This window comes from Genypterus blacodes, unplaced genomic scaffold (assembly GCF_046128005.1).
Source record: "Genypterus blacodes isolate CSIRO-AG114 ecotype Tasmania unplaced genomic scaffold, CSIRO-AGI_Gbla_v1 ptg000054l_1, whole genome shotgun sequence".
In the NCBI taxonomy this organism is placed as follows: Eukaryota; Metazoa; Chordata; class Actinopteri; order Ophidiiformes; family Ophidiidae; genus Genypterus; species Genypterus blacodes.
The window spans coordinates 2,827,097-2,841,108 of NW_027466866.1; the positions used below are offsets into that span (position 1 = coordinate 2,827,097).

A 14,012-nucleotide genomic window follows, 5' to 3' on the forward strand; every position below is an offset into this window, starting at 1 on the left:
CAGGCTGGGCAGCTTCATCCCCCTGATCCATTGCAATCTCACTGAGGGGACACACACACACACACACACACACACACACACACACACACACACACACACACAGAGAGTGGTTTACAGCACATGACTCGTTTTTCTTCACATCATTTATATATATAATTTATTTCGTATTATTTATTAATTCAACTATTATTAATTAAATTCATATTATTTATTAACTTAATTATTTATTTCGATGTATTTATTTATTTAATTATTTAATTTATTTCGTATTTATAATTTAATTATCATTTATTTATTTCGTATTATTTTATTTTATTTTTTATTTTTTATTTTAATATTTATTACACTTAATACTGCTTTTCTCCGTTTTAGTGTGTTTTTTAATTAATTTCTATGCTTCTTCTGTTTCATTTATTGTGTGTTTTGTCTTCTGTGAACTACATGATGCTTGAATTTATACTCACAGAAGACAAAACACAGAATCTCTAGAGTTCTGGTTCTGGTTCTGACCCGGATGTTACCGAGAGCCGCACAACTCAGCGTGGTGCGTTCACGTGCTTGATAAAATAGTACATAAACGACACCATCGGTGAAATGCGACTGAAGTCGTCATGTTAGTTCTCAGTTTAACACCGACATCATGTTACTGTAAACTCAAGTGTTCAGGTTTCATACTCGTTCATATTCTGGGCTCCTTTTTACTCTTAACTTGTATGGATTCAACTCTATATTGATGGGACAACAATCGGCTCGGTTCCGTCGCGTTCTCTTACTTACCTCATCTTAGCCTCGGTCCAGTTTAGCGCTGACAACAAGTAACAAAGTGCATTGACGAGCGCTGACGGCGAAGCTTTTATAACAACAAACTCATCCGTCACAGGGATTGCAGCTACATTACGTCAAGCATTACGCCATCAGGTTAGAATGTGACGTAAATCAAACGGATACAGACAATAACACGGTGCTTTAACTCTCCTCCTGCTCAACATCTCTGAATACTCCGTCCACGTGTTCGCCTGTGTCGATCTGCCACACCTGCAGCTTCTTCTCCCTCCTCTAAGCATTTACACTAAACTTTCTTCTCTCATAAACATTTTATAGCTTCAATAAGCCTTATTACATGATTAGCCACTGATCCGCTGTGTCATTAAACAGAGCAAATGACAGATTTGTATTCTTCAATCGCCATATTCGTACGTATATACAGTATTTACTAAACTGGTGGACATTTAAACCATCTTTGCTCGTAAATGGCGTCAATTACGGAGGCGTTCACGGACAAACAGTTTGTATGGTTAACTTGGGAGCTCAGGATTGATCTTGAGACAGATGGACGCCATGACACAGATCCACACACAGACTCTTTTATTTCAGGACCGATCACACAGACAGACTGTGGACACAAACAGGCAGCAGACTCATGCACTTTTCACTTTCTTTGCCTGTTCAGAGAGAGCAGGAGGTGTGCGGCTCATCCTGTATAATAAGGGTCAGGCGACACCAGTATGAGTGAGTCAAGTATTTGTAGATTAACAACATTTGAAGAGCAAAAAATGGAATAACGTGTTAGAATGGCTAGCAACTGAGATTGTCTCAAATGGAACAATTACTGGATCACCTTCATTTCCTTATTCAAGATCGTTAGTGATTAAAAACCACATTTTACGTCTTGTTGCTCCCATATGTTTACACTGAACTTCAGATTGCTTCAAGTACTGAGAATATGCATATACAGTACACACACACACACACACACACGCACACTGTTACCTCTACAGGAATCAGACATTTGGTTTACAATAACTTCATTTTGCCGTTTACTTCCTGACACTTGTATTCTTTCACTATGAGGGAAGCAGATTGGACATGTTGCTCAATGATGCGTTCAAGTGCAGCTGCTTTGTTTGCGAGACTCCTTAATTCTCACTGCTGAACATTTTCCTTTTCCTATATCTGTCCACTTCAGTGTGCAAAAGTGATGAACGAGAATATGCGGTGTTCAATAAATAAGCGATGGAGTAAAACAAAAAAATAAACAATAAAAATCACACAAAAAATAAAGACGAGAGATGGAAAAAGTAGGCAAAACATATTTACAGTATTTAACAAAATCACAGCCGGTTCACACAGAAGAACAGCTGCAAATAAACGTAAACGGCACCAGGCAAGACTGCAGAATGTGATGAGTCAGCACGCAGAACAGAACAGAGTCACACGGTTTCCTTACAAAAAAAGCCGAACTTGCGATATATATATGATATATTAGACGTATGGCTTGAAGGACATGTTGTGGCTTTTTGCCCCAAGAATCAAACCCGCAACACGAACGAGTTCAGAAACCAGGACGACGAAAAAAAGAAGAAGAACCCAAGAGTCCAAGCAGACCGGTAAACATCAAGTATGACAAATACCGTCACACTGTCCAATGTGGTGCGAGTATTTACTTTGGCAAACAAAATAAATAAGAGAAACACGACTGCAAATCTTCATCATCATCATCATCATCATCATCATCATCCTACAGGTTTGTATTTGGATCTTCTGTCGCTTTGTCTTCAGAACAATACAGCGACTACTTCATCTATTAGCTATCACTGTTCAACGCAGCAATACAAATAAATATTGGAAATAATCTTATTAATAACTCCTTCAAAATCATAAAGCTATTTTACAATGGCTTCTTCTGGATGTTCTATGCATTTCAACACCCACGCATGTAAACAATAGACAATAAGCAACATTTAAGGCTACAAAAACACTTTTTTACATGAGAGAAACGGCATTAGGGAGGAATGAGGTGGAGTGCATTAAGGTGTATCCTGCCAAAATGTGTGTATGGATATAAAATGAGCCGTCTGATCTATGGGAGGAACTACGCAGCTTCATTTAGGAGGCATTGGGTTGTCGGGGGTGGTGGGAGTCGCCAACTCCTTATAGAAGTTCTCTATCTGCTCTTTGTACATTTTAACAACCACAGGCCTCTTCAGCTTCATGGTGGGGCCTGCAAACAAACACACACAATTATTAGCCTCCATCAGGAATTCTGCCATCAGATATCTGCCCCATCTATCCCAAACACCCCCATCGCACTCACCCAGCTCTCCCCCGCCGATGGAGAAGTCCTGGTCGAGCACGATCCACTTTTGGATGCGCTGGGCGTTGGACGCTGCCTTCTCGTTGACCCGGTTGATTCCCTCCTGGATGGCGGCGCTGATCGCTCGGTCGCGGCCTCCTGCGATCTCAGAGACGCGTGTGGCGTTGCTGTCCAGCTTCTTGCACAACTCCACAGCCTCTGGGGTCAGCTCGTCCTCTGGGGCGCCGGACTCTGCATTTACCTCGCACTGGAGAGAGACAACGGGGGAAGATTTTACTTAAACCTTGAATATTTATCATCTAATGCATTTTTTCCTTATCAAATTAAGCATTTCGATTTAGGAATATAGGAATTAGGATCTGTACAGTCCATTCTCTTGCAGTTCTCCAAACAGCCACTAGGTGGCAGCGTCACAGAAGGAAATTGTCTGAGTTATTCTTTCCGATGCAAGTCGCCATCCGTCAGATAGCAGCAGCCTCTTAAGGAGGTGAGACGGAAAGATAAGATTCGATTCTTAGATTTCATATTATGGCAGATAGAATCTCTCAACATTGCTGTGGACTCACGCTGCACGACTTTGACTGGAAAATTGGGGACTTCATATGTTTAAAAAAGGATTGAACCCTTTTGATTTTGAAAGATCTGATATCTTGACTCTCAGCCTGCTGCTACTTCCTGTTCTTCAGCATTTCCTTCCAAGGTTGCTTAACAGCTCTGCAGCCTTTGAAGTCTTCAGAGCCCCCGAGCGATGTGCATTTTACTGCACGTCTCAGTTTGCTCACCTTAATGGTCAGCAGCATGGACAGGAACTTCTTCTTGTCTCCGATCAGCATGGCGTTGCTGATAAGCGGCAAGGCCTCCTTCACTGCATCCTCAGTGGGGACGGGGGGGATGTTCTCACCCCCTGCTGTGATGATCAGCTCTGCCAACACACACAAATACACAAGTTAGAAAATCAAGTCAGAACAGGTTAAACCTTGATAGCGAGTCCTTCCATTCCAGCAGGCAGCTCACCTTTAATCCGCCCGGTGATGAAGAGGAAGCCGTTCTTGTCGTGTTTTCCCAGATCTCCAGAGTGCAGCCAGCCGTCGGCATCTAGAGCCTCCTCCGTCTTGTCGGGCATGTTGAGGTAACCCATGAAGACGTGACGACCCCAGAAGCAGATCTCGCCGTTTCCCTCCTCGTCTGGGTTGTGCAGCTTCGTCTTGCACCCTGGGATCTCTTTCCCACAACTGAAGAAGAAACACAAATGTTTCTAAGTGTCATGTTTAGAGCTCACTCTTATTCTCTTACTTCTAAATGCAGGAAAACAAGCAGGTACCTGGTGAGCTTGAAGGCAGTAGAAATGGAGATGGTGTGAGGCCCGGAGCTCTCGCTCATCCCGTACAGCTCATAAAGAGGAATATCCAGGCTGAGGAAGAACTCCAGAGTGTCTTTGGTGATGGGAGCAGCTCCTGTGTAGCACTTGGTGCAGCGGTCCAGGCCCAGAGCCTTGCGGACCTTGTTGAAGACCAGCTTCTTAGCTAAACGATAACTAAATGTTTGTCCAGCTGCTCCATTTCTGAGGAGAGAAGAAGACGGGAGATGACTATGTGTCTCCGGTAGATAAAGACTGAGACGCATTTGAGGACATTGATGATTGATGATGGACGTACTGGTTCATCTTGGTGAGATTCGTCTGCAGACCCACGTCTTTGGCCCAGATGGCCACTTTCCTGCGCACAGTGGAGGACTTTGCACCGACGGACCTCATCTTCTCCTGCATCTTCTCCCAGACTCTGGGCACACCCATGAAGGCTGTGGGACGCACCTCCTTCAGCGTGTTCACCAGGGAGCCCTGACACAAACCACAGCGTTAACAAAGCTGGACGACGGCTCCTGACGTGTACTCGGGGACAACAGACGCGGCGTCTCACCTTGAGGGCGTCCGGCTGGGCGAAGTGAGTGACCCCTCCGATCTTCATGGTGACCCAGATGTCCACCATCTGAGCCGCGATGTGGCTCAGAGGCAAGTAGCTGACCACCGTCTCCTGAGTCCGAGAGGCATCTGAAAGGTTCACGTGGCGGCAGGTGGAGTTTGCCGTCCATGTGATCTGTGCAGGAGGAAGGACTGCGGTTAGATATCGAAGACGTAAATAGTTTTATGTACAAACTCCAAATTCCCGAAAAGGTGATTTGTGTAAAATGCAAATAAAAACAAGAAAGCAGTGATTTAAATTCTCTCTGAACCGACTTCACTGGAAAAGGTACAAAGCTTTCTGTGTTTTTTTGCATTTCACAGTCTCAACCTGTTTTGGAAGACCTGTTTGGTCTCTGTGCATGCGAGTCTGTCACACGGGAGCTGCACCTTGCTCTCCTGCAGTCCCCAGGGGTCCCGCAGGAGCCGCTTGTTACTCTCGATTGTATTGGCTTCTTGGAAACGTTGTGTAACTTACGTTGTCGTGGCTCAGCATGACTCCTTTGGGTTGGCCTGTGGTCCCCGAGGTGTAGATGAGACTGCAGCACTCGTTGGGCTTCTGGCTGGAGATGATGTCGTCCAGGGGCGCGTCTGGCTCATCGCGACCCAGCTCCATAAACTCCGCCCACTACGTTACACAAAGCAAATCAGAAGAGTAAACGGAAAGGAACACTGATTCTTCCACTAAACAATCTTTGTTTGGTTGTTTTGATTGTTTGCCATGTGTGTGTCCTCACCGTGTACAGGTTTGGTCTCTTCTCCTTTAGTGCATCTTTGTACTGGACAATGGCTTTCAAGTGAGGCAGCTGATCTTCAATCTGTAATACACAACAAACAAACACAGCAAATACGTTTCATGAGTACAAATAGAAGACAAACTGACAATATGTGAACAGAAATACTTGTCATTTGTATAATACCGAGTACAAACACTGTTATCAGTCTTATAAAGGAGGATCAATGATGAGCAAATCTCGCTTGTCAGGTTGTTGTCACAATCTGAAATCATTCCCAGTGAAAAATATAGAATTTTAGAATGATTGCTTTCTCTTTTTGGGGGATTTTTCGTATTTAAACAGTGTGTGCGTGCTTGTGTGTGTGTGTGTGTCTGTAGTACACTCTGATCTCACCTGCAGTATCTTCTGCAGCTGTTTGTGATTCTCCACCACGATGACATTGGCCCTGCAGTTCTCCGCTACATACTGGCAAGCTTCAGCAGAGTTGGTGGTGTAGATGCCCACAGCAAAGCCTCTGCAAAGGAAACCAAGGCAGAGTGGAGCTCAGCGGAACATTCCAGCCAGCAGCATGGATCCATTTGGCTTTTCACATTTTGCAAGTATACAGCTTTTTCCCATTGTTCTCCCATTGTGCTATTTCGGGAGACTTGTTTTGCTGAAACCCGTCTTGGGGTGGTGGAAATGAAAACGTGGATGACAGCAGGTATGCGGCTAAGAGAATGTGAGCCCCTCCCATCATTACACTAAGCTGACAATACAACAATAAAACCTGGTGTGCGACAATCCACCTGCACCACACCTGATCTGACAGTCATCATAAATCCTGCATCGACCTCATTATATCTTCTTATTGTAATTAACAAAGCAGTCGCCCCACTGAATAAAGCACCGTGAATGCAATCGGAAAACATTCACAATCTTTTAATGAACTTTAAGATGAGACTCTTGCTGTTTGTGGGTTTGTTTCTACTTCAGATTATATATAGAGTTGAATGCATCTTTCATCAATCTGACATTCTGAATTAACAGGCGACTTTTGTGATTGTAGGCGAGGTTCCAGGAGGAAAACCCTGCAGGCAGAGTTTCATTAGGAAAACCTTTAACGCCTTGATTGAAATGCAAACGCGTGACCCCGAACCGAGTGTCTGCACAGGACAGGTTTGACGACTCAGTTAGTTTCAGTGAATTCTTACGGTCCTGTTGCAGCGCTGAGCAGAGAGTGGAGTGAAGCTTTGATCCGTCACGTGTTCATGTTAGTGCTCCATGTGTGGCGATACTGTGAGCGGTTCATCAGCATTCCTGGTTAATAATTTACTGTCAGTCAGCCAATTAAGTTGAAGCACAAAGCCCTGAGTTATTCTCTCACACTCTCACATGTCAGGTCTTTGTTTGCACTGCTCTACAATGAACTACACACACACACAAACAAATGCGGAAATTGAACAGCGAGTGAGGGAAGATTAAGGAGACATTTTGTCAGACATTGAGGAGGAAGTAGATCATATTTCTCCACACACTCACTGGCTGCTGCTGCTGCAAAGCTTTATCCCCAACAGATGAAACTCACCCTGCCAAAATGGCGCCAATGTCGGAGATGAACCACTCGGCCGAGTTGAACCCAAGGATGCCGATGCCGTGGTAACGCTCCAAACCAAGCTGCAGAAACAAACATCACTTATTAAACATCTAACAATAATAACTTCAACATGTAAAGTTCCCATCATTTAAGGGTCCAGACACACACACACACACACACACACACACACACACACACACACACACACACACACACACACACACACACACTTATTCTGATGCATTCTGAGATGAAAATACAAATAAAACACACACAAACATCAGGCGAGCTCCTTCAGAAACACCCTCATTACAGAAAAAAGGCCTTTGGATCGACACGAGTCACACAAATCATCTATTTGACTTCCAAACCCGATAGCCGATAAGCGGCGAGTTTGCAGGACTGTAAATGAGTTTGTCTCTATTCATGGTGTTCACCTGACGGCAGCAGATCTACAGGGTGCAAAGGTCATCGCCTTGACAGCGGGTTACTATGAGGGCGCTCGCTACCAATGCATAACGGAAATCAATACCGAGATTAGGGCAGCGATGAAGTTTTAAATGACTCAGACAGGTTTTATTACAGCATTGGAACATAATACAGTGTGTGACATCTGAACTTCCATTTCAGCAGACGGAAACACGATGCCGCCGTTCACCCATTGTGCTCCCTGAACACTGGGGCGAGTGTGAAAACAGAGTGAGGATCGCGTGCCGACAACACGCACAGGTCCAAACTCAGAAATGTGTGGAGTGTGAGTTTCCCTCTTGTGTGTGTGTGTGTGGAGCTGAGGCCTGTCACTCATGTCCTGCGTAGAGACAGACTTGGCTAAAACTCAAGTGCACCGAAGCGATCGATAAAAGGAAATAGTTTGTTTAAAAGGGAACAAACGTCTTTGATTTGGAGTTGACAGAGAAGCTTGTTGTCTGTCTGTCAGGATGGCTTTACCTTGAGGAAGCTCTTAGCTGCGGTGCGGCAGGCCTGGTAGTATTGTTTGAAGTTCAGAGTCTTCTGCTGCTCGCCCTCCTTCCAGCTCAGAGCCGCGTAGTCGGGGAAACGTTCCACGGCCGAGGTGAACATCTGGTTGATGGTCAGCGGGGGCTCGGCGGCCAGACCGGACTCCCCCATCCTCAGCTTCACCTTCCCGTGGCCCTGGGTGGTCCACAGGCCCAGCTGAGCTGCTGACGGCACCGACAGGGACTCTGGGCGCTGAGCGTTGACTGAAGGAGGAAACACAAGGAAAGACGCCATCAGAACTATAACATCAGGTGGTTTTGCCTTTTTCCACCCTATAGAACCAAACTCATCACCTTCTTTGTCCCTTTAACATTAATAGATGCGGCGACTGTATTGCTATGGAAACTATTTATAAATTTAACATACACATTCACCGTCCACCTGTGCTTTATTCTGCTGTCCTGACCTCAGATTTCATGACAGATCCCCTCAGCCGTACTTCCTATTCTGATCCAGGCCTTTCAGAACATTCAGAATGACTATAGAAGTAACAGTGTTCATGGCAGCGATGACTAAAGGAGGACGGAATGTCAAAGTGGAAAACTCGGGCAGGAAAAGGGAAGTCGGGCTGCACCGCCAAAGAATGTGGACTGCAGTTTGGCTCATTTCCTCTGAGAGACGAGACTGTTCACAAACGCTGAGCTCAGCTGGCAGAGACATGGTCCAACATGAAGATACGACAAAGAGACAAGAAGGCTGATCGACCAGGGGGGGAAAAGAGAGGGATAGAATGCTTTTCCATTTATATCTTCATCCCGTCACCTAAGTAAATGTTGGATCAGGGAGGGATGAAGCGTGCTGGTGGCGTTTGTGCGGCTCTGGTGTGTCACCTGTGCGTGTGTTTGTTTTCTTTACGGCAGGAGCGTCTGCAGACTTGGCGGTGCCAGTGACTTCATCAGGGGCGCCCGATTCGTCCTCCCTGTCTCCTGTGGACTCTTCCTCTGAAGACTCGCTGATGGAAACAGGAGCAAAATAAGACTCATTAGTAACAAACAAACACACACGCACAGGTGAGTAGATTCAAAGGTTACCCGAGGTGATCAGAGTTTATCCAAGGCTGAAACCAAACGCTGCTATGAGTCATATGGGTCATTTAGACAAAAGAGCTTCTATAGTAGAGTAAGATTTTAATGATTAGGAGTGGCAATCTAAAATTAGAGTTAATGAATCCACACGGGATCTTTAAAGTAGTCAAATTACTGATACACACATCACTCTCTCTGACAGCTGGTGCTCTGGGATGCCTCGGTGTGTATGAACCTACTTTGCTGTATCTGCGGTGGCGTCTCCCGTGGAGGTCGCGCTGTCCTCGGCGCCGCAGGATGACTCCAGGAAACCGCCCGCTCTGGGAGGCTCCAAGGCAACGGCCTCGGACATGGTCGCCGACTTGCTCTCGGTCACTGGAAGTTAAAAAGGGGGTAATTTAAGCCTCTCACACACACACACACACCTGCGACGATGAACATCACAGCTAAGAAATCTAAACTCACACATTTGAAAGAAGAAAATGTGGTTTGGCTTAATCGAAAAATGGCCAAAACAATCACTGGGTTTGTCTAATTGCCACATCGTTACACTGACACCATCATGTGACCTCAAGTGGCGTCTGGACTCACAAGACTCACACCAGAGTGTCGTTGGCTCCGGGTCACAGTGTGGGACCCTCAGTGTCACGGGTGAATACAGCACATCAGTGTTTGCCTCTATATGTTTGTAACACATCTCAGCTTTAGTCTTACATCCAATACGCAGGTTAGATTGAACGATTGCAACCTGTACACACTGCAGGATGATCAGGTTACTAAGAGTTGCTCTCACTCATTGTAAACCTTAATTACATTATGAGCCACTGAATTGGTCCATTTATACTGCAGCTCTTCTGTTGACGTGTGTGTGTGTGTGTGTGTGTGTGTGTGTGTGTGTGTTTTATCAGTCCAAGCGAACATATGGCACCAAAAGGGCCAAGTCCTGCTCCTGATAACGCCGCCCTGTGACAGTAAACAGCTTCCACGTCTGTTTTACACTCTGTAAACTGAACATCCCCGTTGCTGGGAGTCATAAACCGCAGCTTTTGTGATTATGGAGATAAAAGTAAGTGGGACAGAGGAGAGAGCAGAGGACAAGGGAGATATGAAGACATGGTTTTACTCTTCACGTTGTCATCCCACGTCAGCAGAATCCAATTATTTGCTCAGCTCTTACAGTTCCATTTAAAACACACACACACACACACACAGATACACACAGACACAGAACAGGAACCACGTCAATCCCGCCTAAACAATAGACCATCGCCCCCCTAGACCACACCTCCAGGCCCCTCCCCTCCCTGGCCCACCTCCTGGACCCCTGCAGTAGATCACAGGTCCGAGCGACGGCCTGTTTGTCTAAGGGGGCTGAAAACACATACCAGCGCTCCCGTCTGCCTATTGTGACGGCGCGGCACACTAGCCAGAACCGTCGGCCTTGGGGCAAGCGGAAAGAAAACAGACCCCAGAGGGGCTGGAACCAAAATGTTTTCCGTCAGCCGAGTTTAAACATGTAACCATCCATTGTATACATAATGAGGGGAAAAACACGATCAGTAACATTGCCATCATTCCTGAAATTCTGACTGTTACACAGGAATTAACAAACACGTATTATGGAAACAAAGTTCATCAGGATGGATTCTGTCTCGGCCCTGATGGGAACAGGGGGGAGGATGGATATCTGACTAGACCTCACATGGATACGTGAACTGCTGCCATTTCACTTTCTAAATTCCTTACAGGCGCTCCACACAGTCAGTGGTGATTATGAGGTCATCAACAGGCTTACAGGGGAATGTGGGGAGTTACATCATGTTTGGGGAACACATAAGAAACATTCCACCCTCCTCCTCAGTCTCCCAAGTGAAGACCTTGATAGGTGGGAAGGGTGGGGAATGTGATGCTGATGCTAAAGTCAGTGGAACGCTGTGTCACGTGAGATCAACATCAGCTTCGTCCGCTTCTCCAAGCCCCCGCTGTCCATTTTGGTGTGATGATGTAGCGTCACACATGAGCCCACAGGAGCAGATTAATCAAGAGAAGCAGGCAGGTGGATCCATACGTTTTGATTTAGCTCCGACGTGACAGCAGCAACCACATCAGGCAGAGACAGATGGGACAGACGCCAGGTGTCCTGTCATCAGCTGGATGGGTGTCTGAGTCACGCCTCCGATACAACAATAATAATAATGATATTACAATCAGCCAAGAGAGCTCATCTCCTGTCTATGGTGGCTGGGACATGCGGGCGTCCCCTTCATTTTGAGTTTGTGAACAACCAAAAGCAAAACCAAGGTCTCCCGGGGGTTCTCAATTAGTTTTCCTTCCTGTCAAAAAGACAGGATGTGCACTTTGCATCCCTGCTCGGCTGCGTTTGTGGAGTTCCCCCCAGAATCACCACAGCACAGCACGACACAGCTGAAGGATTGAGGCACTGCGCAAACTCTCACTGCATTCTTGCAAACAACAAGGGATTATGACCTAAATAATGGCAACATCTGCTACGTTCTAAGGGGATTATGTTTAAAGTGTACAGAGACATCTACAGTAGTTAGTTATGTCTCCTCAGTATAGAAATGAGGAAATAAGAGTAACTGTGTCTTCCGCATGTCAACCAAAGGGACTTCCCTCCACAAACACTGTAACCACTGCGTGCCAAACTACATTTAGGGTCAATCACAGGTCAATAATATATAACATCCGCCTCTCCCTGCTCTCTCCTCTGTGCCATGGAGCCTAGTCTCAGCTGAACACCAACTCACTCAATGCAAATGAATTGAATATCCTGCAGTTCATCTTCTGCCTGAGAGCAAGCAACTGCGTCTGAACAACACCCAGAGGTGCAGTTCAGCCTCAGCACCCTCATCACTGTATGCCCTCATGCACACACACACACACACACATATAAACAGTAAGCTCATTCAGACCTTTCAAAATAAAAGCCAATACTTGAGCTCTTCCCTTTAAATTTCCAGTTATGTGGCAGGTTAATCTGACGCAAGTGCTTGACTGGGTTCCACCCTGGTTGCGTTAAACTGGATGAAGGATGAATGATACAAATCTTGACGGTAAATCCAAAGAGTTCATGCTGTGACTCAAACAATCATCTCATTCATTAGTCCATCAACACAGCAACAGTTGCCAAACATTTCACAATTGCACAAATGCCCAACATTTACTGCTTCTCCCTTCAAAAGGCGAATATTTATAGATTTCCCTTTTCATATGATTATACTGTATCCATATATTGTAAATGTAATTATGTGGGGACTGCTGGTCATATTAAGCGATTTAAATAAATGAGCATTTTAAGGATGGGCTCCCACCCAGGCTATTATGACGGTCACCTGTCAGTATTCTATTATATTTCCGACACTAAATGCGATAATAAACACATCAAACACTGTAATGGTACATCTGTTCATTCTCCGTCTCAAATAAAGATCAGCTGAATTGAATTTCCCAATGATTTAATGAAATAACAGATTCGTATTCTTAAATCAGCAATCCGAACAATCACAGGCTTGTATGTCTGATCGATCACAACCGAGTCAAACCCCACATCAGCCCTGAATAAACCCGCATGTAACAACATATTAAACATTAATAAACCCCTAAATGAAGCTTTTGGTACTCACGTTGCATGGCTGTGCGGTGATCCTGAGCTCTGTCTGATCGTCCTCTCCGCTTATTCACAGATACTGTCTATTCTCACCGCCCCGCTGGCTGCCTGGATGATCATTCATTTCGTTTTCAAACCACCGGCCGGCTCAGCGGGTGCCTCCCCCCAGCCCGGGCCACACCCAGACAGGCCGGCCCGCTTCCTCCACACGCGCCCCCCTTCTTCCGTCACCACCGAGCGCTCTGATTGGCTGACGGTGCTCACGCCACATGTGAGCGTCCATATAAGGCCACGCAAGCCAAATCAATTCAAGTTTGGGGAGTGGGGTGGGGTGGGGTAGGGGGGGGGGGTAGGGGGGGTGTATCGAGTGCACACACACACCTACGTACACACGCTTGATGGATGATGCGAGGAAACCATAAATCCGCCCTCCTCCTCTACACACACACACACACCATGCAGGGTTACTGCCGGACAGATGCAGATGTATGAGAAGTTTCATGACTTCTTCACTCTAACTGAACTCATGCAAATGTGCACCCACATCCTCTGACCTACATTATAAAGACGTGAGATTGTGGGTAATTTTACAAGCGCCTCAGATAAACAGAGTGGTTACATTCATGCAGGGGGGAAAGATCATATCAAGTTCACCTCCACACTTTGTACACTGGGTACTGTATATGCAAGACATCCGTGCATCATAACACACATGCAATATGAGTCTGTATGAATGTGCAGTATGTGTGTGTTCAACAGGAAAGTCAACTCAGGTACAATGTTATTGTTACGTCTACAGTTTCTTCTGCGCATATAGAAGATTGAAGCATCGTTCATCCAGTGCCAATGTGCAGCATATAGGACAAACAGGCCCTTGACTGCACCTAATACTGTTGTACTTCTATACTATCCAACTGCTGTTACTACTACAGAGAGTGGAAAGCTTCATGTTGTGTTTCAGGGCTGCTACGGGTCTGT

General features: G+C 45.7%; 1 protein-coding gene across 1 annotated transcript; it reads right to left on the reverse strand.

Annotated features, from left to right (window-relative positions):
• Window positions 1-1,348: 1,348 nt before the first annotated feature.
• LOC143001614 (long-chain-fatty-acid--CoA ligase ACSBG2-like) lies at window positions 1,349-13,177 on the reverse strand. Its single transcript, XM_076151312.1, has 15 exons — window positions 13,051-13,177; window positions 9,646-9,781; window positions 9,212-9,333; window positions 8,313-8,584; window positions 7,356-7,444; window positions 6,182-6,302; window positions 5,789-5,869; window positions 5,530-5,679; window positions 5,011-5,187; window positions 4,750-4,931; window positions 4,416-4,655; window positions 4,109-4,326; window positions 3,877-4,016; window positions 3,095-3,341; window positions 1,349-3,001 (listed from the first exon to the last, which is right to left on the reverse strand). The coding sequence occupies exons 1-15, from the start codon at window positions 13,055-13,057 to the stop codon at window positions 2,883-2,885; spliced, it is 2,301 nt and encodes a 766-aa protein (XP_076007427.1). The 5' UTR covers window positions 13,058-13,177; the 3' UTR covers window positions 1,349-2,882.
• Between the last annotated feature and the right edge of the window lie 835 nt (window positions 13,178-14,012).

What these genes read in the sequence shown, in the direction of transcription:
- LOC143001614 (XM_076151312.1), bottom strand. An exon ending in CCCAGCCGGACGCCCTCAAG is followed by an intron (nt 4,932 to 5,010) that starts GTGAGACGCCGC and finishes GGTTTGTGTCAG; the next exon opens with GGCTCCCTGGTGAACACGCT. An exon ending in ACTGCCTTCAAGCTCACCAG is followed by an intron (nt 4,327 to 4,415) that starts GTACCTGCTTGT and finishes TTTCTTCTTCAG; the next exon opens with TTGTGGGAAAGAGATCCCAG.